The sequence below is a fragment of the Leucoraja erinacea genome, chromosome 3 (assembly GCF_028641065.1).
Source record: "Leucoraja erinacea ecotype New England chromosome 3, Leri_hhj_1, whole genome shotgun sequence".
Classification (NCBI taxonomy): Eukaryota; Metazoa; Chordata; class Chondrichthyes; order Rajiformes; family Rajidae; genus Leucoraja; species Leucoraja erinaceus.
Window position 1 is genome coordinate 55,113,039 of NC_073379.1, and position 25,460 is coordinate 55,138,498.

The 25,460-nt window shown below is 43.5% G+C and overlaps 1 protein-coding gene across 3 annotated transcripts in view; it reads left to right on the forward strand.

Annotated features, from left to right (window-relative positions):
* The window catches only part of LOC129695617 (E3 ubiquitin-protein ligase RNF38), a 123,414-nt gene that overhangs the window by 17,873 nt on the left and 80,081 nt on the right, over nucleotides 1-25,460 (forward strand). For all 3 annotated transcript variants that reach the window (XM_055632725.1, XM_055632724.1, XM_055632726.1), the window contains exon 2: nucleotides 6,901-6,971. In XM_055632725.1, the coding sequence (XP_055488700.1) occupies nucleotides 6,901-6,971 (71 nt within the window). The remainder of the gene's footprint in view (nucleotides 1-6,900; nucleotides 6,972-25,460) is intronic.

The window sequence follows — 25,460 nt, forward strand, 5'->3', positions numbered from 1 at the left end:
TGTATTTTCTTTCCCTCTGTTAAACTTCTGATTTGCCATGTTGGATTCCAACCATGCACTGCATTTGTTGCACGGGCTTTAGTAAGGAATTAACAATGTAGAGGTTATCAAAGGCAGCATAGGCTTTACATAAATGAAATGAGTCAATCAAATGCATTTAGATATTTTACAAGGGGGGCTCTAATTGCTGAAAACCCGCCTAATTGAGAAATATTCCTGGTGAAGTGCTTAATCACAGGAACATGTTGGAAAGGTTCAAATAAATTGTTTGATCTTCTGCGAAGCAATTAATTGGTCTATTTGCTTCTGCTTATCAAATAAAAGAGACGTTTTGGAATGTTTAAATGTTATCCTTGAAGTCTCTATGGAAAACTTAAATTATTATTCATGTGTAATAAGATAACTGGAAAGATAGCCTGGTGGTCTTGCTGCTCAGGGATGTCATTCAGCCTAGTTTGTATTGTATTTTAATAACCTGTGCTGTATTTTTTGAAGATTGATCCATATAATCATATAACAATCACAGCACGGAAAACAGGCCATCTCGGCCCTTCAAGTCCGTGCCGAACAGTTATTTTCCCCTAGTCCCATCTACCTGCACTCAGACCATAACCCTCCATTCATTTCCCGTCCATATACCTATCCAATTTATTTTTAAATGATAAAATTGAACCTGCCTCCACCACTTCCACTGGAAGCTCATTCCACACAGCTACCACTCTCTGAGTAAAGAAGTTCCCCCTCATGTTACCCCTAAACTTCTGTCCCTTAATTCTCAAGTCATGTCCTCTTGTTTGAATCGTCCCTACTCTCAATAGGAAAAGCTTATCTACGTCAACTCTGTCTATCCCTCTCATCATTTTAAAGACCTCTATCAAGTCCCCCCTTAACCTTCTGCACTCCAAAGAATAAAGACCTAACTTGTTCAACCTTTCTCTGTAACTTAGTTGCTGAAGCCCAGGCAACATTCTAGTAAATCTCCTCTGTACTCTCTCTATTTTGTTGACATCCTTCCTATAATTAGGTGACCAAAATTGTACACCATACTCCAGAAGTGGCCTCACCAGTGCCTTGTACAGTTTTAACATCCCAACTTCTATAATCAGTGCTCTGATTTATATAGGTCAGAACACCAAAAGCTTTCTTTACCACCCTACATGAGATTCCACCTTCAGGGAACTATGCACAGTTATTCCTAGATCCCTCTGTTCAACTGCATTCCTCAATTCACTCCCATTTACCATGTACGCCCTATTTTGATTTGTCCTGCACCTCACACTTATCAGCATTAAACTCCATTTGCCATCTTTCAGCCCACTCTTCCAAATGGCCTAAATCTCTCTGTAGACTTTGAAAATCTACTTCATTATCCATACCCACCTATCTTAGTATCATATGCATACTTCCTAATCCAATTTACCACACCATCATCCAGATCATTGATGTACATGACAAACAACAGTGGACCCAACACAGATCCCTGAGGCACCCCACTCGTCAAGTGCCTCCAACCTGACAAACAGCCATCCAACATTACTCTCTGTCATCTCCTATTCAGCCACTGTTGAATCCATCTTGCTACTCCACCATTAATACCCAACAATTGAACCTTCTTAACCAACCTTCCATGTAAATTCTTCAAAAAATTCAAGATGAGTCGAACATGACCTTCCAGGCACAAATCCATGTTGACTGTTCCTAATCAGATGTTTATCCAGATGCTTGTATATATTATCTCTAAGTATCCTTTCCATTAATTTGCCCACCACTGACGTCAAACTAACAGGTCTATAATTGCTAGGTTTACTCTTGGAACCCTTTTTAAACAATGGAACAACATGCGCAGTACGCCAATCCTCCGGCACTATTCCCATTTCAAATGCCATTTGAAATATTTCTGTCATAGCCCCTGCTATTTCTACACTAACCTCCCTCAATAACCTAGGGAATATCCTGTCAGGACTTGGAGACTAATCCACTTTTATATTTTTCAAAAGTCAGTACTTCCTCTTCTTTGAATCTCCTTTGATCCAATTAGTGTTGTTCTTCAATAATAAAAACTGAAACTGCTGAGGAACAAAGCTGCATCTGTGGAGAGAGTAACAGTTAAGGACACTGAAAGATATTAAAATGTTAGCTGTTTTCCTTTTCAAAGATGCTGCCTGACCTGAGTTTTTCCAGTATGTACTGTTTTATTTCAGAATTCCAGGATCTTTTTTTAAAAATAAGCAAGTTCGGTATTCCGACGGCACATGCCCAGGTCATAAGTCACAGGCGAAAAACAGTCTCGGCAACGGTGGTGCTGCATTGTGTGCATGCTTGTGTTTCGTCCGTAGTCAGAGTCGGGCCCGGCTCTCCGTCTCTGTGGGTGCTGTTGAGTTGCTTTTGGGCTGCCCCCGCCCCCTCCCAGGTGTCCCGTCCCTGTCCGGGGTTGCCCTGGGCTGGCGGGGGAGGCCCCAGACTTGCAGCCGGCACTGCAGCTGCTGGCTTCAGCTCGGCTCTGCCTGTCCCGCCTGGTTAACCATCAGCCGGCTACCTCCACCCCTCTCCCCTCAGTCCGACACTAGATGCTGCTGAAGATGGGCAGCCGCCGGCCTTGCTCGAAGATGGGCGACTCTGAGCCGCTGCTGCTGGATTCGTCCTGGTCGGAGAGAGAGTCTGCGGACGGGCTCTTGCTGGCCATGGGCAGGGCGGGCGCCTGCTGGAGCTGTTGGTGATGGTGGTGCTGGCGGCAGCAGCAACTTCCTCCCCCTCCCTTGCCCAGCCCCAAGTCTAGTGTCCGGGCCAGCACTAATTCCAGGTCGGAAGGGCCCCCGCAGCGCAGCCCTGTCAAGCGCCGGGCAGGAAGAGGCAGAGCCCAGGCTGGCGCTCCGGCGCAGGTGAGGAGAGCACACTCACGCCTCCTCGGGGTTGTGGATGAAATGGCAGCGGGTACCGTAGGGGCAGAAGCCGGTGGTATGCAAGGTACGGCTTGTACTTGTGGTGGTGGCTGACGGAGCGCAGCTCGGTCGGGCCATGGGCGAACTGGCACTTGTCGCCATAGTGTGTTTCTCTGGAGTTGTAGCGGGGTTGGGCTGGAGTTGGCGCTTCTCTGTGCTGACTGTGGGCCTGAGGCCGCTGGTGTCGTTGGTCTGGGTTGTCGGATGGCCCGGCAGGAAAGGCGGAGGTGACCTGGGGTTGGTGCTTCTCCGTGCTGGCTGTGTGCCTTGGGGCTGGTGTCCCGTCGGTCTGGATGTCTCCAGCCGCGGGGATGGGACACTCAAGTGGCGGGCCCGTGGCGGTTCGGCAGCGCTTGCGGCACCAGGGACACGGGTTTGATCCTGGCTGCAGATGAGGCACGGTTCTGTGTGCGTGCAGCTGCCGAGAGCCAGTCTAGTCTCCCCCCCGGTCTCACACTCGTATCTGCCCCCTGACAAATACAAACTTGAAAAAAGACAACAAAACGGACACAAACTATACTCACTGAATCTACAGCGCTTCGTTCGATTTTTATTTATAGTGTTTGACCTTTGAAAAATCCCACGATTCCTTGCGTTTTTCAGAATACTGAACTCGTTTATTTAGTTTTGCTCTTTTGCGTTTTCATAAAATCTTGCAAAGCCTTAATTTCAATTCAACATTTTTTTACTCTTTTGGATTTTACCAATGAAACTAGCCTCAGTATCGTTTTAGATAGGATATTTCACATCGTACCTTTTAAATGGGACCGACCAAAAAAAAATCTGGAAATGCTCCTTACTCTAAGATCAGTAATTGTAAGAATATTGTCACAAGCAATTGGAGATGTTTCCTGTTTTGGTGATTTGGATTTGATTGGAAAGAAAAACAAGGTTGAAATCGACCATGAAGGTGCAAAAAAAGTTCATATGGTCTCATAAGTGAACATGAGCTCACATGAGAAATTGTTTCTATAAATGTCCTTTCCCATCTGTCTACTTGTATATCTGAAAAGAAGACCAGTTCAACATTTGTTTATAACTTCCTTCATGAATGGACTGTCTCAAAAATTAACCTAGTAAATTCAAGGCTCCCTCAACGCGAGGATATTTACAGAAAAGTGGGAATAGAATGTTGTAATTTAACGCCAACACTAACTCAAGCAGTGTTTAAAGATAAGAACGAGTGAGCAATGTACTAGAACTACAATACTCTCCATAATGTTTGGGACAAAGACCCATCATTTGCCTCTGTACTCCACAATTTGAGATTTGTAAAATAAAAAAAATCACATGTGGTTAAAGTGCACATTGTCAAATTGTATTAAAGGTATTTTTATACATTTTTGTGTTACCATGTAGAAATTACAGCAGTGTTTATACATAGCCCCCCAATTTCAGGGCACCATAATGTTTGGGACACATGGCTTCACAGGTATGTTTGTAATTGCTCAGGTGTGTTTAATTGCCTCCTTAATGCAGGTATTCGGAGAGCTCTCAGCACCTTGTCTTTGCTCCAGTCTTTCCATCACGTTTGGAAACTTATTGCTGTTTATCAACATGAGGACCAAAATTGTGCCAATGAAAGTCAAAGAAGCCGTTATGAGACTAGGAAACGAGAATAAAACTGTTAAAGACATCAGCCAAACCTTAGGCTTACCAAATTCAACTGTTTGGAACATCTTTAAGAAGAAAGAGAGCACTGGTGAACTTACTAATCGCAAAGGGACTGGCAAGCCAAGGAAGTCCTCCACAGCTGATGACAGAGGAATTCTCTCCATAATAAATAAAAAGCCCCAAACACCTGTCCGACAAATCAGAAACACTATTCATGAGTCAGGTATGGATTTGTCAATGACCACTGTCCGCAGAGGACTTCATGAACAGAAATACAAAGGCTACACTGCAAGATGCAAACCACTGGTTAGCTGTAAAAATAATGTGACCAGGTTACAGTTTGCCAAAAAAGTACTCAAAAGAGCAACCACAGTTCTGGAAAAAGGTCTTGTGGACAGAGGAGATGAAGATTAACTTATATCAGAGTGATGGCAAGAGCAAAGTATGGAGGAGAGCAGAAACTGCCCAAGATCCAAAGCATACCACCTCATCTGTGAAACACGGTGGTGGGGGTGTTATGGCCTGGGCATGTACAGTATGGCTGCTGAAGGTACTGGCTCACATTACCTTCGTTAATGATACAACTGCTGATGGTAGTAGCATAATTAATTCTGAAATGTATAAACACATCTTATCTGCTCAAGTTCAAACAAATGCCTCAAAACTAATTGGCCAGCGGTTCATTCTACAGCAAGACAATGATCCCAAACATACGGCTAAAGCAACAAAGGAGTTTTTCAAAGCTAAAAAATGGTCAATTCTTGAGTGGCCAAGTAAATCACCCAATCTGAACCCAATTGAGCATGCCTTTTATATGCTGAAGAGAAAACTGAAGGGGACTAGCTCCCAAAACAAGCATTAGCTAAAGATGGCTGCAATACAGGCCTGGCAGAGCATCACCAGAGAAGACACTCAGCAACTGGTGATGTCCATGAATCATAGACTTCAAGCAGTCCTTGCATGCAAAGGATATGCAACAAAATACGAAACATGACTACTTTCATTTACTTGACATTGCTGTGTCCCAAACATTATGGTGCCCTGAATTATGGGGGGGGACTATGTATAAACACTGCTGGCATTTCTACATGGTGAAACCAAAATGTATAAAAATGGCCTTTATTAAAATCTGATTGTGCACTTTAATCACATGTGAGTTTGTTCTATTACAAATCTCAAATTATGGAGTAGAGGGGCAAATAAATAAATGATGGGTCTTTGTCCCAAACATTATGGAGTGCACTGTGCGGTTTTGCCCAGCTACACTTATCCGATTTGCCCACATTAGGATTGTATCCTCTATTTCCTGTCTAAATAAATGTTTTGTGTAAATGGCTCTTAAATGTGGTAAACAAATCCACTACCTCTGGCAGCATGTTCCAGAGATCGCTCCTTTAAACATGGACATCTCACCTTAAACATATCTCCTCTGTAAGCCTGATTCTATTGCAGACTATTATTCTTTATTATCCTTTCTGCTGTGCATTTCAATTCTTGATCACCATTATTTTCATTATGAAATTTCCTCATTTGAAAATGCATGGAAGGTTTGGAAAGCTAATGGAATGTTGGCTTTCGTAACAAGAGGATTTCAGTATAGCAGTAAAGAGGTTTTTATGCAGTTGTATAGGGCTCTGGTAAGACCACATCTGGAGTATTGTGTACAGTTTTGATCTCCTAATTTGAGGAAGGACATCCTTGTGATTGAGGCAGTGCAGCGGAGGTTCACGAGATTGATCCCTGGGATGACAGGACTGTCATATGAGGAAAGATTGAAAATACTAGGCTTGTATTCACTGGAGTTTAGAAGGATGAAGGGGTAATATCTTATAGAAACTTATAAAAGGACTGGACAAGCTAGATGCAGGAAAAATGTTCCCAATGTTGGGCGAGTCCAGAACCAGGGGCCAGTCTTAGAATAAAGGGGAGGCCATTTAAGACTGAGGTGAGAAAAAATGTTTTCACCTGGAGAGTTGTGAATTTGTGGAATTTCCTGCCACAGAGGGTAGTGGAGGCCAAATCACTGGATGGGTTTAAGAGAGAATTCGATAGAACTCGAGGGGCTAGTGGAATCAAGGGATATGGGGAGAAGGCAGACATGGGTTATTGATTGGGGACGATCAGCCATGATCACAATGAATGGCGGTGCTGGCTCGAAGGGCCGAATGGCGGCCATCTACACCTATTTTCTGTGTTTCTATGTTTATTTTAAATTAAGGTGTTAGTGCTTTCAATTTTCATTTTAGCATAAATATATTAATTGTCTTTATAAGATAGTGGAATGAACAAGTTTAAATTCATCAGTTTTACTCAATTGTAATTTTCTTTTTTTATTATTTATTTATAGGTGGCATGGATACTTCCTTTCAATATCACCCAAGTCCGCATGACCTGCCTTTAATTGAAGATAGTGATAAGGTGAGATGTATAAAGTTAATATTGCACTTAAAAAAAAAAAAAGTATAAAATGTACCATTTTACATAGCAAAGTAAAGCCTAAAGGAAATGCACTTAATTATTACATTAAAATAATACAGAAAATTGTGTCCGGTAGTTTTCAGAAAAGTATCAGATTTTTATATCTATTCCTGGGAGAGTTAAAACCAAGATGCTTTTTATTGAATGATTGTTAATATTTAATTTTTAAATTACCATCTACATTACCATGTTAGTTTAAGTACAATGGTGTATTGATACTTTAATATTTTGTAATTGCATTACAAATTTCAGATTGTAAAGGTAAGAAAAAACACATTTGCTTGTCTCGCTCTCTAAAACATTATGAATTTTTGAAATTTCCAAATTCCTAGAGTTTAATTTTTTTAAATTTAATTTTGGAAGGGAATGTGCACTAGTTGTCCAGGCTACGTATGCCCTATATGCCTGCTTGTCTTTGACAAGCCACCTTGAATAACAGCTGTCCTTGTGGTGAAGTTATTCCTATTGTGCTATTGATTAGGGAATTACTATATTTGATCCAGATGAAGAGGCAATGATATGTTTCCAAGTCAGGATGCTCTGTGACTGAGAAAGGAACGTATAGTCATTGTTTTCTCATTTGTTTGCTGCTCTTGTGCTTCTGGGAGATGGAAGTCTGGCAAATAAGCCTTGTTGAGTTGCTGCAGTGCACAATCTGCCAATTTCTGTCATGAATCTGTTTGGTAAAATTCTAAAGATTTAACATTAACTGGGTGAAGTCATTTCTTATTCTTGTGGAGTTGCTGCATTCCACGAGGCCGCATTCCTTCACATTTATGATTGTCTTGCGATGGGAAGGTTTTAAGGATACAAAATAGATAATGGCTAATATTTCAAAGCATATATAATGACATTTAAAATAATAAAAGGCATAGATAGAGTGAATGTTGAAAGGATGTTTCGACTGGTGGGAGAGTCCAGCAACAAAGGTCATTAAAAGTGCGATCTTTTAGAAAGGAGGTGAGAAGGAACTTCTTTAGTCAGAGGGTAATTGATCTGTCTAACTCATTGCCAGAGGGCTGTGGAGGCCAAGTCAGTGGATATTTTTTAGGCAGAGATAGACAAATTCTTGATTAGAACGGGTGTCGAGGGTTATGGGGAGAAGGCAGGAAAATGGGATTATGAGGCAGAGATCAGCCATGATTGAATGGCGGAGTGGACTCGATGGGCCAAATGGCCTAATTCTACTATAACTTGTGAGCATCACTTTTCTGAACTAACTGCATGTCCTTGAATTTCCTTAATATTAAAAATCCATCAAACAGTCTTGAATCTGTTCAATGGAATTGTAAAGATTTAGCACCATTTTGTGAAGTAATTTGTTCTGTTCTGTCCAGAATGGCTGACATTTCTAGATTATGACATTAACCCTGACTTCCTAACCAGAGAAAACATCATATCTATCTTGTCATCTAGTAAGATTTATGCACTTATCAATGAAATCGCCTCTTACTCTAAATTGAGAATACTGACCAGATCTCCTTAACTTCTTGGAGTAACTCAATGGGTCGGACAGCATCTATGGAGAAAAGAATTGGGTGACGTTTCAAGTCTGAAGAAGATTTTCTACCAGAAATGTCACTTATTCCTTTACTCCAGAATGCTGCCTGACCTGCTGAGTTACTTCAGCATTTTGAGTCTGCAAACCACCAGTTCCTTCGTACACTTTAATTTCTTCTTGTATGACAAAGTTACCATCCTAGGAATCAATTTAGTGAATTTATCAGGAATGAAGAGCACTCTACCCAGCCTCTGATTTATCCTAAAGGCACAGTGGCTGGATCAGTTAAGTTTCTGATTAATTGTCACCTCCAAGTTGTTGATGTTGGGTGACCAGTAAATGGTAATGATTTTGAATATTAAGGGAAGGTGATTTGGCTCTTGTTGTAGATGGTCATGGCCCTGCACGATGAATGTCATTGATCTGGCTGTGCCTAAATGATGTCCTTGAGGAAATATTATACAATAAAATTGCTCAAAGCCAATTTTGATCCAAGGGAAACGATTAGGGTTTGCATATAGTAATCTTCAAATTGCTGTGTGAAATTCTATTGATAAGAAGTTGTAAAGAGGCCTTGCATTCTTTTCATCCAGAGATAGAAGGGGGGGTTGTAATACAGAATGAAATTAGACCCGAGCTTGGGAAGAAGCAATCAAGTGTGACAATTAATGGCCTTTATGTGGCTAGAGTTGGGAATTGTGTGATTAGAAATAACAAAGTCTTTACCACTTTGTAAGAATGGGCCAAAACTCATATTTAATCTTTGTAATCCATAAGTAACTGTATTTCAACGATGTAGTTGTAAGGAAATTAATTGTGAAGTGTATTGTGTTTAATTACGATTGTAAGTATTAGACTTTGTTTAAATCTGAAGTTTTAGAAATAACTTTCTTTTCCAAAAGTGAAAATATGTTTTGTATGTATGTGTTGTGTGATTGCTGTATTATGTGTATATTCTGAGAAGTATTCTCTGAGAATTAGTTTTATATCTGTGGTTTTACTTTATTGAAATAAAATGATTTTGAGCAAAGAGGTTGAAGAAACCAGAGGGGAAGAAGGTTGTAAAGGGGCCGGAAAAGGGAAAATCATATGACTATACGTGTTGTCAATCAATGGAAAGGATTTAGTTGATTGGTTAATGCAAATAAGTTAAATGTATGGTAAACCATAATGATTGGTTAATAGTTTGCTACTCTTTTTGTACCATCCTTGTCTTTTACCGATATAATGTGTTACATTTATGCCAAAGTCAGTAGTTCTTTCCAAAGATCTTATAGCGGAGCAAGATGGGTTACTCTCACGCAAACGTGTTGTGCGCTCATGGGCGGATTCATGGGTGATAATATGACCCATTTTAGCAACCAGCCCCCGCCATCTTGTTCCGCCATCTTGCTTCTGGTCAAAGATTGGATCTTTGTTTCCGCAGCGGGGAGAGGGAGTGTACGGTCCGGGGAGAGGTAGAGGGAGTGCGCAGCCCGGGGAGAGGGAGTGTACGGACCGGGGAGAAGGAGTGCGCGGCCCGGGGAGAGGGAGTGCGCGGCCCGGGGAGAGGGAGAGGGAGTGCGCGGCCCGGGGAGAGGGAGTGCGCGGCCCGGGGAGAAGGAGTGCGCGGCCCAAGGAGAGGGAGAGGGCGAGGGAGTGCGCGGCCCAGGGCAGCGGGAGTGGGAGTGTGGGGCCCGGGGATAAGGCCTAGTGTGTGTAAAGTTGCGGGGAGGTTTACAATGTTTCTTATTTAATGTCTCTTGTCTAGTCTGAAATAAAGCATTGAATCACCTCTCGCACTCATGTCACCCTAGCGGGGCTACATGCCCTTAGGCGGCCTAAGGCGACATTTTCACACTCTTATATCCGTGTGCAGCAGAGGCGACGTGCGTTTGGCGCCAAACGTGAGCTTTGGTGTGCCGACGACATCCTGGAAAAAATGTCCGGTTTCTTCCAGGTAGGCGATATACCCTCACGGGCAATATACCCTCCACTTCTCTTTTATGAAGGGGATTTAGTTCCCCTTTCTTCCAGGACCGACCGGAGGTTCCGCTGTCACCTCTGCGGGCCGCCCTCGGTGAACGTCCTGTCTCCCTGTCCCTGGGATAGCAGGGGGCGATCAAACAGCACAATACCCCCCTCCCCCTCCAACTCCAGAGGAATCCGCTCCCTGATGAGCCGCTACGGCGACAAGTGGCAGTTCGCCCACAGCCCGAGCTGTACCTTGCACACCATCAGCTTCTGCCCCCACGGGGAGCATGTTCCTCTGGAGTTGGAGAGGGGCTGGGCTTGAGTCGCTGATCTGGGATCTCCGTGCTTGCAGTGGGCCTGGGGTCCCGATGAGGGGGCACAGCTCGGGCTGTGGGCGAACTGCCACTTGTCGCCGTAGCAGCCCATCGGGGAGCGGCTTCTGGTGGTCTCCCGCGAGTTTGCAGTTTTCCTCTGGAGTTGGAACGGGGCTGGGCTGCTGCTGGCTGTGGGTCTCTGGGATCTTCGTGCTTGCAGTGGGCCTGGGGGTCGGTGTCCCGTTGGTCCTGACGTCTCCGGTGACTGGCATTGTATGCTGGCATCGCCGACGTGAAGACAGTACAAAGCCCCCGCGCCGGTGCAATGGGCGGGGAGCTGGAGAGGGGAGGGAAGGGATCACACACATGGCCGGGAAGCAGAGGGGTGTAGGTGGGGTGAAACTGAAGGGAGCGACAATCTGCTGCTCCCTGCCCGCTGAGTTTAAAATGTTCCCACGCAAGACTCACGATACACTGTGTATCGTGAGTCTACCGTGGGAACCTTTTAACTCAGCGGGCAGACAGCAGCATATTGTCAATTAGTAACCCCCCCGCGCAATATACCCTCACCTTCTCTCGGGGGTGGCCGGAGACGTCAGGACCAACGGGACATCGACTGCAAGCACGGAGATCCCGGAGATCCCTTCTATACCCTCGCCGCTGGTGTTGGGACTGGTGGGAGTGGGGGCGCTTTTAATTTGAAAAGTTGCTAACGGTCCTAGCGCGGAACGTTGCCGGGAGTGACGTGGCGGGGGCTCGCGTGACCCCCTCCCTCCCCGCGCAGACAAACAATCCACAGCCGCCCCGGGGTGGTGGGCTGGACGGACGGGCTTCTCCGTCTCCCTCTCCCCATCTCTGCTCCCATACGTCTGCCTCCCCGATGAACAAACCATTTGGACGGTGGGGAGTGATGTAACTTGACGACCCGTCTTTTCTAGGTTTCTGTTTCTTTAATTTTTAATGGAGATTGGAGTGAGGATGGAATGACTGCAGTCAGCAGTTGCGAGGTTCCTATTTACTTATCTATGCGGTGTCTTATTGTATATCTCAATTGCTCGGCACACCTTATCTTGATCGGAACATTTTCTTCAGACCACATTTTGCTTTGGATGCATAATTTCATGCAATCTGCTATAGCAGTTTGAAGGCGTTATTAGCGTGACAGTATAAACATAAATAGGGGGAATAATTATTATTCTTTCTGTACGTATTTGCTTTTTATTTTAGTTCTTGCCCATTCACCTTGATTAGAAATATTCACCGCTGTAGTTATCTAAACTGAAATAATATCCAATAATATTTTCTAAAAGCTTATACAGAATAAACCTTTTAAAGATGCATTTGAAGAAGCGCTGATTTTACGTGTGTGTTCATCTCCTAATAAAGCCCATAAACTTATGCCCCTTCCTATCCTCCTAATTGTCAGCATATATCTCGCCAAATATCAATGAGAAATTCTTATAAATTGACCATATGAACGGGTCCCTTTCAGAATGGCAGGCGGTGACTAGTGGGGTACCGCAAGGCTCGGTGCTGAGACCGCAGCTATTTACAATATACATCAATGATTTAGATGAAGGGATTCAAAGTAACATAAGCAAATTTGCAGATGACACAAAGCTGGGTGGCAGTGTGAACTGTGAGGAGGATACTATGAAAATGCAGGGTGATTTGGACAAGTTGGGTGAGTGGGCAGATGCATGGCAGATGCAGTTTCATGTGGATAAATGTAAGGTTATCCACTTTGGTAGCAAAACCAGGAAGGCAGATTATTATCTAAATGGTGTCAAGTTGGGAAAAGGGGAAGTACAACGGGATCTGGGGGACCTGGTTCATCGGTCAATGAAAGTAAGCATGCAGGTACAGCAGGCAGTGAAGAAAGCGAATGGCATGTTGTCCTTCATAACAAGAGGAGTTGAGTATAGGAGCAAATAGGCCCTTCTGCAGTTGTACAGGGCCCTAGTGAGACCACACCTGGAGTATTGTGTGCAGTTTTGATCCCCTAATTTGCGGAAGGACATTCTTGCTATTGAATGAGTGCAGCGTAGGTTTACAAGGTTCATGCCCGGGATGGCGGGACTGTCATGCTGAGAGAATGGAGCGGCTGGGCTTGTATACTCTGGAATTTGGAAGGATGAGAGGGAATCTTATTGAAACATATAAGATTATTAAAGGTTTGGGCACGCTAGAGGCAAGAAACATGTACCCGATGTTAAGAATAAGAGGCAAGTCATTTATAACGGAGACGAGGAAACACTTTTTCACAAAGAGAGTTGTGAGTCTTGTGGAATTCTCTGCCTCAGAGGGTGGTGGAGGCTGGTTCTCTGGATACTTTCAAGAGAGAGCTAAATAGGGCTCTTAAAGATAGCAGAGTCGGGGGATATGGGGAGAAAGCAGGAACGGGGTACAGATTGGGGATGATCAGCCATGATCACATTGAATGGCGATGCTGGCTCAAAGGGCCGCATGGCCTACTCCTGCACCTATTGTCTATTGCATTTGGCCCACAACCCTAACCCTTCCTTTCCAATATCTGTCCAGATTTTGTTTTAAAGTTGTAATTGTATTCACTACTAAAGTTTCCTCTGGCAGCTCATTCCAGATACGGATTAGCCTCCGAATAGAAAACCTGCCCACAAGATTCCTCTTAAAACTCTCATCTCTCCTTAAGCCATCTAGTTTTAGAATCTTTACCATGGGAAAAATATCATGAATGTTGACTGACCATCGCCTAATAAGGCGACAAAACGTCACCTATCCATGTTCCTCTCGTGTGAAAGGTGCATTTCCAATCTACTGCGTTGCGGCCCTTGCACTGTTTTTTAAATGCACTTTCTCTGTAGATGTAACACCCTATATCTGTACTCTTCGTTTTATGGTATAATTTGCTTGGGTAGCGCAATGATTTTCACTTATATTTCGGTACACGTAATAATAATAATAAACCAGTGCAATTCAAGCATGGGCATTTTGCCTAATCACATGCTATGAAGAGCCAGGGCCATTTTATTGAGTGGACAGGTTGGAATAGGGAAGGTGTGTGTGATGGTGTCTACCTGATCCCTAGTTTATGAACCATCTTGGTTCAACTCATGACAGTTGTCAGGGAGAGGAATGATATCAGTGGCGAAGGAGGGAAGAGGTACGGACAGGGGTTTCTACGGCAACAGACGGGATGCGAGGATGGTGTGCTGCCTTCCCAGTGGCCAGGATCCAGGATGTCACGGACAGAGTGCAGAAAATCCTCAAGGGCGAAGGTGAACATCCGGAAGTGGTAGTGCATGTCGGCACAAACGATGTCAGAAAAAAGGGGATGAATATTCTGCAGCGTGACTTTAGAGAGCTTGGAAAAATGTTGAAAAGCAGGACCTCCAGGGTTGTTATCTCCGGTTTGCTTCCAGTTCCCCGTGCAAGCGAGAGCAGGAACAGGGAGATACGGGACCTGAACGTGTGGCTGAGGAACTGGTGCACAGGGCAGGGATTTAGATTCTTAGATCACTGGGATCTGTTTTGGGGTAAGGGGGAACTGTACAAAAGGGACGGATTGCATCTTAACAGGTGTGGGACCAGCATTCTGGCAGGCAGGTTTGCCACTGCTACACAGGTGGCTTTAAACTGAATAAGGGGGGTGGGGTGTCGAATGGGATAGTGGAGGATGGAGTTAAAGGGAAAGGGTTTCTTAAATGTGTGAGCGTAGAGACCGAGGGGTGTAAAATGAGGGTAGAAGAAATAGGTAGCAACGTGAAAAGTAAAAGTGGCAGGCAGACAAAACCAGGGCAAAAATCAAAAAGGGACACTTTTCAACATAATTGTATAAGGGGTAAGAGTGTTGTAAAAACAAGCCTGAAGGCTTTGTGTCTCAATGCAAGGAGCATTCGTAATAAGGTGGATGAGTTGAATGTGCAGATAGCTATTAATGACTATGATATAGTTGGGATCACGGAGACATGGCTATAGGGTGACCAAGGCTGGGAGCTGAACATCCAGGGATATTCAATATTCAGGAGGGATAGAGAGAAAGGAAAAGGAGGTGGGGTAGCGTTACTGATTAGAGAGGGGATTAATACAATGGAAAGGAAGGACATTAGTTTGGAGGATGTGGAATCGGTATGGGTAGAGCTGCAAAACACTAAGGGGCAGAAAACGCTGGTGGGTGTTGTGTACAGGCCACCTAACAGTAGTAGTGAAGTTGGAGATGGTATCAAACAGGAAATTAGAAATGCGTGCGACAGGCAAAACAGTTATAATGGGTGACTTCAATCTACATATAGATTGGGTGAATCAAATTGGCAGGGGTGCTGAGGAAGAGGATTTCTTGGAATGTATGCGGGATAGTTATCTAAATCAACATGTAGAGGAACCAACGAGAGAGCAGGCTATTTTAGACTGGGTATTGAGTAATGAGGAAGGGTTAGTTAGCAATCTTGTTGTACGTGCCCCCTTGGGCAAGAGTGACCATAATATGGTTGAGTTCTTCATTAGGATGGAGAGTGACATTGTTAATTCAGAAACAATGGTTCTGAACTTAAAGAAAGGTAACTTTGAGCGTATCAGACGTGAATTGGCCAAGATTGACTGGCAATTAATTCTAAAAGGGTTGACGGTGGATATGCAATGGAAGACATTTAAAGACTGCATGGATGAACTACAAAAATTGTTCATCCCAGTTTGGCAAAAGAATAAATCAGGGAAGGTAGTACATCCATGGATAACAAGGGAAATCAGGGATAGTATCAAAGCGAAGGATGATGTGTACAAATTAGCCAGAAAAAGCAGCATACCGGAGGACTGGGAGAAATTCAAAGACCAGCAGAGGAGGACAAAGGGCTTAATTAGGAAAGGAAAAATAAATTATGAAAGAAAACTGGCAGGGAACATAAAAACTGACTGCAAAAGTTTTTATAGATATGTGAAAAGAAAGAGATTAGTTAAAACAAATGTAGGTCCCTTGCAGTCAGAAACAGTTGAGTTGATCATGGGGAACAAGGATATGGCGGACCAATTGAATAACTACTTTGGTTCCGTCTTCACTAAGGAAGACATAAATAATTTGCCGGAAATAGCAGGGGACCGCGGGTCAAAGCAGTTGGAGGAATTGAGTGAAATCCAGGTTAGCCGGGAAGTGGTGTTGGGTAAATTGAATGGATTAAAGGCCGATAAATCCCCAGGGCCAGATAGGCTGCATCCCAGAGTACTTAAGGAAGTAGCTCCAGAAATAGTGGATGCATTAGTAATAATCTTTCAAAACTCTTTAGATTCTGGAGTAGTTCCCGAAGATTGGCGGATAGCAAACGTAACCCCACTTTTTAAGAAGGGAGGGAGAGAGAAAATGGGGAATTACAGACCAGTTAGTCTAACATCGGTAGTGGGGAAACTGCTAGAGTCAGTTATTAAAGATGGGATAGCAGCACATTTGGAAAGTGGTGAAATCATTGGACAAAGTCAGCATGGATTTACGAAAGGTAAATCATGTCTGACGAATCTTATAGAATTTTTCGAGGATGTAACTAGTAGCGTGGATAGGGGAAAACCAGTGGATGTGGTGTATCTAGACTTCCAGAAGGCTTTCGACAAGGTCCCACATAAGAGATTAGTATACAAACTTAAAGCACACGGCATTGGGGGTTCAGTATTGATGTGGATAGAGAACTGGCTGGCAAACAGGAAGCAAAGAGTAGGAGTAAACTGGTCCTTTTCACAATGGCAGCAGTGACTAGTGGGGTACCGCAAGGCTCAGTGCTGGGACCCCAGCTATTTACAATATATATTAATGATCTGGATGAGGGAATTGAAGGCAATATCTCCAAGTTTGCGGATGACACTAAGCTGGGGGGCAGTGTTAGCTGTGAGGAGGATGCTAGAAGACTGCAAGGTGACTTGGATAGGCTGGGTGAGTGGGCAAATGTTTGGCAGATGCAGTATAATGTGGATAAATGTGAGGTTATCCATTTTAGTGGCAAAAACGGGAAAGCAGACTATTATCTAAATGGTGGCCGATTGGGAAAGGGGGAGATGCAGCGAGACCTGGGTGTCATGGTACACCAGTCATTGATATTAGGCATGCAGGTGCAGCAGGCAGTAAAGAAAGCGAATGGTATGTTAGCTTTCATTGCAAAAGGATTTGAGTATAGGAGCAGGGAGGTTCTACTGCAGTTGTACAGGGTCTTGGTGAGACCACACCTGGAGTATTGCGTACAGTTTTGGTCTCCAAATCTGAGGAAGGACATTATTGCCATAGAGGGAGTGCAGAGACGGTTCACCAGACTGATTCCTGGGATGTCACGACTGTCTTATGAAGAAAGACTGGATAGACTTGGTTTATACGCTCTAGAATTTAAGAGATTGAGAGGGGATCTTATAGAAACTTACAAAATTCTTAAGGGGTTGGACAGGCTAGATGCAGGCAGATTGTTCCCGATGTTTGGGAAGTCCAGGACAAGGGGTCACAGCTTAAGGATAAGGGGGAAATCCTTTAAAACCGAGATGAGAAGAACTTTTTTCACATAGAGAGTGGTGAATCTCTGGAATTCTCTGCCACAGAAGGTAGTTGAGGCCAGTTCATTGGCTATATTTAAGAGGGAGTTAGATGTGGCCCTTGTGGCTAAGGGGATCAGGGGGTATGGAGAGAAGGCAGGTACAGGATACTGAGTTGGATGATCAGCCATGATCATATTGAATGGTGGTGCAGGCTCGAAGGGCCGAATGGCCTACGCCTGCACCTAATTTCTATTTCTATGAAACCCAAAATATCACCTATTTATGTTATCCAGAGATGCCAGATCTACTGAATTATTCCAGCACCATGTGTGCACCATGCGTATTTTTCTTTTGCCTAACTTTCTGGAATGCGCAGACTTGGAAGTATTAAAATAAAAAAATAAACACCAAAATGGTAATTACTTAAATTAAAAATTTTAATATTAATTAAACATGTCTGTTCTGGAGAATAATTTCCTTCGTCAGATCTATGCATAGTTGTGAAATTGATGGTTATAAATTTGTCAGTGTATGAACTTCCATTTGAGCATGTCAACTAAGTGTGCTGGCTGAGAATTGCTGCAGAGAAATTGCTGGCATTTACTTGCAACATTTAAGTAATTGAAGTTTGGGTTCATCTCCAAATATCTTAATTCCATCCTATTTCCAGCATGCTTCCAAGACATTTAACACACCTTTTAACTCTGCAATAACTTTCAGTTTCCAAGCCCACATTGCCTCACCTTTACCATTGACATCCAATCCCTTTATACCTCAACCCCCCAACAAAGTCTCAAGGCCCTTGGATTTTCCTTGAACATAGACGCAATCAATTTTTCTCTACTAACACACTTCTCCGCCTGGCAACTTTGACGACTCCATTGGGGCTGCCTCCTGCACCTATGCAGAACTTGTTGATTTCATTAACTTTGCCACAAACCCTGCCCTCATATTCACTTGGACTATGTCTGACATCTCTGTCCCCTTTCTTGATCTCTTTCTCTCCATCATGGTTCAAACTATCGACTAACATCTGCTACAAACCTACCGACTCCCACAGTTATCTGGAGTACACTCTTCCCACCCTCCTCTTGCAAAGTCGCTATCCCCTATTCTCAAGTTCTCCGTCTCCGCAGCATCTGCTCCCAAGATGAGGCTTTCCATTCTCGGACATCTGAGATGTCATCTTTCTTTAGTAAACACAGTTTTCCCCTGTTGTCATAGATCGATCCCTCGCCCGTGTCTCTTTGTCCCGTAGTTCTGCTCTTGCTGCTCCAATCACAGACGGATCAAGGAGAGAGTACCCCTAGAGTAACACGATGCTAAGTTAAAGCAATCTACCCTGCTTGCATGACCCATATCTCTGAATTGCCTGCATATTCATGCTTGTCTTTCTCCCCACTAGCCTCCGCATCCAACACCATCCTCTAACATTTCTGTCACCTCCATCGTGATCCCACCACCAGTCATATCTTCCCATCCCTACCTCTTCCTGCTTTCTGCAAAGACCGCGCTCTCTGCAACTTCTTGGTTCACTCATCTTTTCTCACCCACACCATACCCTCACCAACCTTCAACTGCAAGAGATGTAACACCTGACAATATACCTCCTCCCTCACCTCCATCCAGGGACTCCAGCAGTCCTTCTATGTGAAACAGAAGTTCATGTGCACCTCTTCTAATCTCATCTACTTCATCCGATGTTCCAGGAAATAGCCTTCTGTACTTGGGTGAGCCTAACATAGATTCAAAGACCATTTTTCCTAGCATTTGCGCTCGGCCCGATCATGCCTACAGAATTGTTCAAGAAGGAACTGCAGATGCTGGAAGATCGAAGGTACACAAAATTGCTGGAGAAACTCAGCAGGTGCAGCAGCATCTATGGAGCGAAGGAAATAGGCGACGTTTCGGGCCGAAACCCTTCTTCAGACTGATGGGGGGTGGGGGGGGGAGAAGGAAGGAAAAGGGGAGGAGGAGGAGCCCGAGGGCGGGCGGATGGGAGGGTGGGAGGAGACAGCTAGAGGGTTAAGGAAGGGGAGGAGACAACAAGGGCTAGCAAAATTGGGAGAATTCAATGTTAATGCCATCCGGACGCAAGGTCCCCAGGCGGAATATGAGGTGCTGTTCCTCCAATTTCCGCTGTTGCTCAGTCTGGCAATGGAGGAGACCCAGGACAGAGAGGTCGGATTGGGAATGGGAGGGGGAGTTGAAGTGCTGAGCCACCGGGAGGTCAGGTTGGTTATTGCGGACTGAGCGGAGGTGTTCGGCGAAACGATCGCCCAACCTACGCTTAGTCTCCCCGATGTAAATCAGCTGACACCTAGAGCAGCGGATGCAGTAGATGAGGTTTGAGGAGATGCAGGTGAACCTCTGTCGCACCTGGAACGATCCCTTCCCTCCTGCACCACCCCCTCCCCGGGCACTTTCCGTTGCAACCGCAAGAAATGCAACACCTGTCCCTTCACCTCCCCCCTCGACTCCATTCAAGGAACCAAGCAGTCGTTCCAGGTGCGACAAAGGTTACTGAAGAAGGGTTACGACCCGAAACATCACCCATTCCTTCTCTCGAGAGATGCTGCCTCTCCCACTGAGTTACTCCAGCATTTTGTGTCTACCTTCGATTTAAACCAGCATTTGCAGTTCTTTCCTACACTATTTATTGAGGGCTTTGGTTTTACATTAATACAATGCTGATTATATGTGTACATACACAAATTGCCATGGGTGGTTCTTGTGCATAAACATACAACGTATATTCAGGATATTCCTTTTTATTACAGAGGCATTTTATTCATTTCATCTCACAAGCATGCAAATTAAAAGCTGGAGTAGGTCCTTCGGCCCTAGAACCTGTTCTATCATTCAATAAAATCCTGATTGATTTGATTGTAACCCCCATTTTATATTTCTGACAACCCCAGTAACCATTCACCCTCTTGTTTATTGGGAATTTATATAGATCTGCCTCAAAAATAGTCAAGGACGTTCCTTTTACCATCTTTTGAGGAAGAATTAAAAAAACTCCAGATCATTGGGAAAAGAATCACCTCATCAGTTTTAAATGGGTCGTGTCTTATTTTTCAGTGGTCTCTAGTACTAAATTCTCACAAAATGTAACTGCTTTTCATGTTTACTCTGCCAATTCCTCTCAAGTAGTTTAATGTAAGTAGTAAAATTTTTAATATCCAGTATATTTCTTCAGTGATATCATCACTGAGTTTTACGATAAGAAACAACAATTTGTCTAGCATTGAATTATTTAATGCCTTAGTTGAGAGCTCAAAGTAACTAATTATATGCATATTTTGGATATTCATTTTTAGTTTGAAGATAGTATCAGTCTGTATCAATTTCAGTATTAGTGCAAAGCAACCTTGCAAGGAGTTACTCAAATCCTGTTCTTTGTCAGTGTCTTCAATCTGTATTGGCTGCTGCTTGATATCTTTATATGGCCTCGTGGGCATATGTAAAACTGCAGATGATGGACATAAAACTGCACTATTATATATTCTGAATCCATGTGGGAAATTTGTCCTGGATATTTAATTATCGTAAATGTTGATCTTTATTTAAAGTACTTGGAAAAATGGTAATCGAACAATTTTATTTTAACCAGTGTAAACAATTTTACTTCCTTTTGAGTAACCAGTTACTTAATCTATTTGATGTTTTGTTTGCCTGGAATACAATTGTCCTGTGGTGGTGTTTTTATGGCAACAGGTGACAGTTTAGCATAGTGCGGCAGAAACGTGGTAGGGTTTAAGAGGGTTTTAAACAGGCAAATGAATATGCAGAGAATGAAGGGACATGGTTTGTGCAAGCAGATGAAATTAGTTTATCTAGGCATCATGTTTGGTACAGAAACTGTGAGCTGAACTGCCTGTTCCTGTATTATGTTGTTCTATGTTCATATTAAAAATATCTTTGTCTATTTTCCTAACTACACACTCAAATTTATTTCAGGGTGTAAGGTTTATTACTTCATCAAACATTTGGCTTGAATATTTGCCTTGTTATCAAAGTTTCAAAGGTCTTTTATTGTCATGTGTACCAATTACGGTACAGTGATATGCGAATCAACCAGACATAATTAAAAGTTATAGACACAAAGTAATGAAATGGACGTATGAATTCATTAATCTGTTGTCCAAGGGTGAAATTATTAATATATGCATTGTCATAGAATCCATACTGTCAAATGACCCAGTCATACTCATGAACATGGTACAACAGTATTTATTGAAAGGCACTTATAACACACTACAGCATGTTGCTTCAGCTGAGTAGCAGCGTAGACTGCCAGCAGGAGTTGGGTTGCGATAATATGAACAGTAGTAGGCAGAGCTTCTAACAATAAGGCACTCCATTGGTTAGTAAGTAATGCAACCAATCTACATCTTTCCTTGTAGAAATAAAAGGGAAACACATCTAAATCTAGGTGATCTATAAGAATAAACACATTACTATGTGATGACTGAATAATACAGTACCCGGAACGCTAATGGCGCATACATGGCACTGTAGCCGGGGATAGAAGCAGCTCGGGGAGCTGCGAGCGGCCGCCGGGACCCGGCAGCAGAACTGGCCGCCATTTCAGCGCCTTCTGCCGGCCCACTCACCACTGGCAGTGCTCTCCGTCTGAACACCTCTCACCTGCTGCTCGCTCATGTCAGCCGCTTCCTGCAAATCCTTAAATTCCCACAGCCGAGTAACCTCAATCGCGCTGTTGGAATTTAAGGATTTGCGGGAAGCAGCTGATATGAGTGAGGCCAGCGAGCGGCAGGAGAGAGATTTTTAGACGGAGAGCTGCCAGATGTGAGCGGGGGCCGGCAGAAGCCGGTTCGGCCGCTTGCAGCCGCCCAAGCTACTTCTTTCCCCCCCACCCCCGGCTACAATGCGGTGGCTCCGTGCAAGGAGCGTCACAAGTGGGTTACTGGTACGATCCACATCCCCTCCTTCAGAACGCTCCTACCCTCCCCGCAACCTTACCCCGGGCCAGACTCCCCAAACGCTGTGAAAGGAGCTCTCCCCCCCCACCCCCACACCCCGGGTAATACGGTATTTAAAAACATCATGAAGAAATGTACTTACCACATCGTTGGCACACAAACACCATTCTTCTCTCCCTGTTTCCTAAGATACACTTAAAATAATGCCAATCCATATTTGAAAACCCCGCCAAGAAACTAGCGATGCATTTCGTTGTCTCTGTACTGTACACTGACGATGACAATTAAATTGAATCTGAATCTGCGCATGCTCAGTAGGCTGCTGCGCATGCTCAGTGCTGCAAAGGCAGTATGTCAGCTGCCTTCAGCCCCGCTTGAAATTGACGGCTTCAGGCAGCGCTGACGGCACGTGGGCTGCACAGACCTTCAAGGATTACAAGCGCTGCGGATGAAAGACACGGAGAATTATGCCTACCTAAGAGATCGATCTCTTAGATAGGCATAATTCTCCCATGCCTTTACTATTTATGTTTAGTAATTACCATGTTATAATTTTAGTCAGGGTAGGCAGTGCCTACCTTGCCTGCCCTGACGGCACGTGCCTGATTTATTGTCACATAGACCAATTGGTGCAGTGAAATATGAGTTACCATGCAGCACACAAATAAGATAAACACAACACTATAGAATTTAACATAAAACATAAAAACAAACGCCCACAGCAGAATCAACGTTTCCCATTGAGAGGGAAGGCAACAAAGTTCAGTCCTCTTCCTCTTGTTCACCCGTTGTCGGAGTTTATTGATGCCCCCGCAGTCGCCGCAACGGCGGCCCGATGTTTCAGGCCCTCTCGCCGGAATGATGGAACTCCAGCGTCGGAACGGAAGAACACTCTCAGCAGCTTGGAGTTTCCGAATCGGCCGCTTCCTACTGGAGACGACGGCTCCCGAAGTCCACAGGCCGAGCTGGGCGGAGCTCCAACACTGGCGATCCTCGGTGAAAGATCCCAGGCCTCTGCGATGTTTAAAGTCAGCACCGCCCATGACTGGAAGCTCTGAAGCTCTGGCCGGTCTCCGGCAGGAAAGGCCGCGCCAATCCAGATGGTAGGCTGCGAGGAGGGGGGGAAGATGCGACTCGCGAAGAAAGACGCATCCTCGACCAGGTAGTGACTGATAAAAACGGTTTCCCCCTTCACCCCACCCCCCACATAAAAAAAGACTAAAAGACCTCCAAAATCAAACTTTTTGACAGACTAAAAATAACAAAAAGGATGAAAGGACAGAAAGCTGCTGGTGAGGCTGCCACACTCGATGGCGCCACCACTCAACCAGCATCTCCAAACCCTCTTACACAGTTTAGGAAGTCACATTCATGACTGGTTAGTTACTCTGCAGTTTGTGTCAACTGAACTTGGTATGGTATTCTTTAAAAAGGAAAATACTATGCTATGCTAGAGCAACAAACTGTCATTTGTGCAGTAGCACTGCATCCTTATTTCATCACCCTCCTGAATATTTATATTGGCTGAAGGCTTCTCATTCTGTTTGATCTGTTTTCTTGACAAATTAATTTGATCTTTCTGAAGGTTTTCCAAAAAATTGATGTTCTCGTTAATGGCTCATGGCAATGTGTTGCAGTGAACATTGGATGCAATTTTTTCTGTGTTCTGGCTATTGTTTTGTTTAGTCAGGTTAGGATTTTATTGCATTTGCTAAATGGGCTACATTAGATCAGTTGGTATGTAAATGGAAATTGCTGCTAAGGTCATTTATAGTCTTATCTCTAACTTTGTTGAAGCATTGTTAGCAACTTACCGCTTTTAACTACTTAAACTGCCTGGTGAAAGTATTCCTACAACACTGGGGATTTCTAGGACTTTGTGCGCAATGGAAGAATGCACACCCATACATGGAGAGTACAGCATCATGCTTCTAACAAATTGATGAAAAAAATTGTGTTGTAGGGAAGTAAGATGCTGTGTCATGTGCTGAGACCATCCTCTGACCTGCCTTTGTCATCACTTGTGGCAGGTCAATGATGGTACTCAGAATGATGCCATTGAATGTTAAGGATAAGCAATTATATTCTCTTGTTGGGATGGCTGTTGTTTGACACAAATAATATTTAATCTTTGTCAGATGGTGGTGGGAATGTCTGGTATGTCCAGCTCACAAACATGGATTACTTTGTTTTATGATGAGCTGCAATAGGAATTGAATGTTATCCAATCAGTATTGAAACAAGAGGCCCAACCTGTAACCTTTACAGATGCTGCCTGACCCGCTGAGTTACTTCAGCACTTTGTGTTTTAGTATTGAAACAGTCCTATTTTGACATATGGAAGCCTGTCAGTAATGTCGTTGCAAGTTACTGTCAATTTAAATGATGTATAATTCATGGAGTGTGAAACATTTAATTAGCACAGTGCTAATTGAACAAGGGGACTGCGAGCTAAATTATTGGACAAGCTGCTTGTGTGTATATCTGGTATTTGAAATTGTGATGCTAAAATATTTTATATCATTATTGAAATTGGTTAGTGGTCTTGCTTCAGTGGGATTTGAGTTTGAATCAATTCTGGGCCGACATAATGAGGTGCAATGAATTTGGTCAATTTTGATCCAGGTTCCCGTGGACATGCGACTGGAAGTTAAAGTAATCTTAGCACTAAGTTTATAACAATGAGAAATTTGGTGAATATAACAATGGATCTTTTTTATGAGCACTATTAAGACACATTGTTGTGACACTGAAAATATCACCATGTGGACAATAAATTCTAAACACGAGACTTTACATTTGGAGAATTTGATATATTACAACTTGTGGCCAGCGCTTCAACATGGAAACATTGTGATATTGCTTGTAGTTGTGTTTCTAAAGTGTTGAAGGAAAAGATAGTTTAAATTTGCACAAATCGAAAAACATTGCCCATGATAGATGTGGACATTTTAAAACAATTGTGTGCTCATTAGTTTAAATATCATAACTCTAAAATAAACTAAAATAGATATCATAACATTTATAAAAGCAACCAATTACATTTCATAAATATTGTAAAAAAAATCAACTTAAATCTAGTCTGCTATTTTATGAATCTAGATGGGTGTAATCGTGCAGTTGATATCATTTTGCAGGTTTCCTGCAAATGGGTAGTTGGAACTTGTCTTAGCGTCAGATTAATGCAAAATAATTTTCCTTGGCCAAAATGGGGAAATTATTTTGATGGAATTAC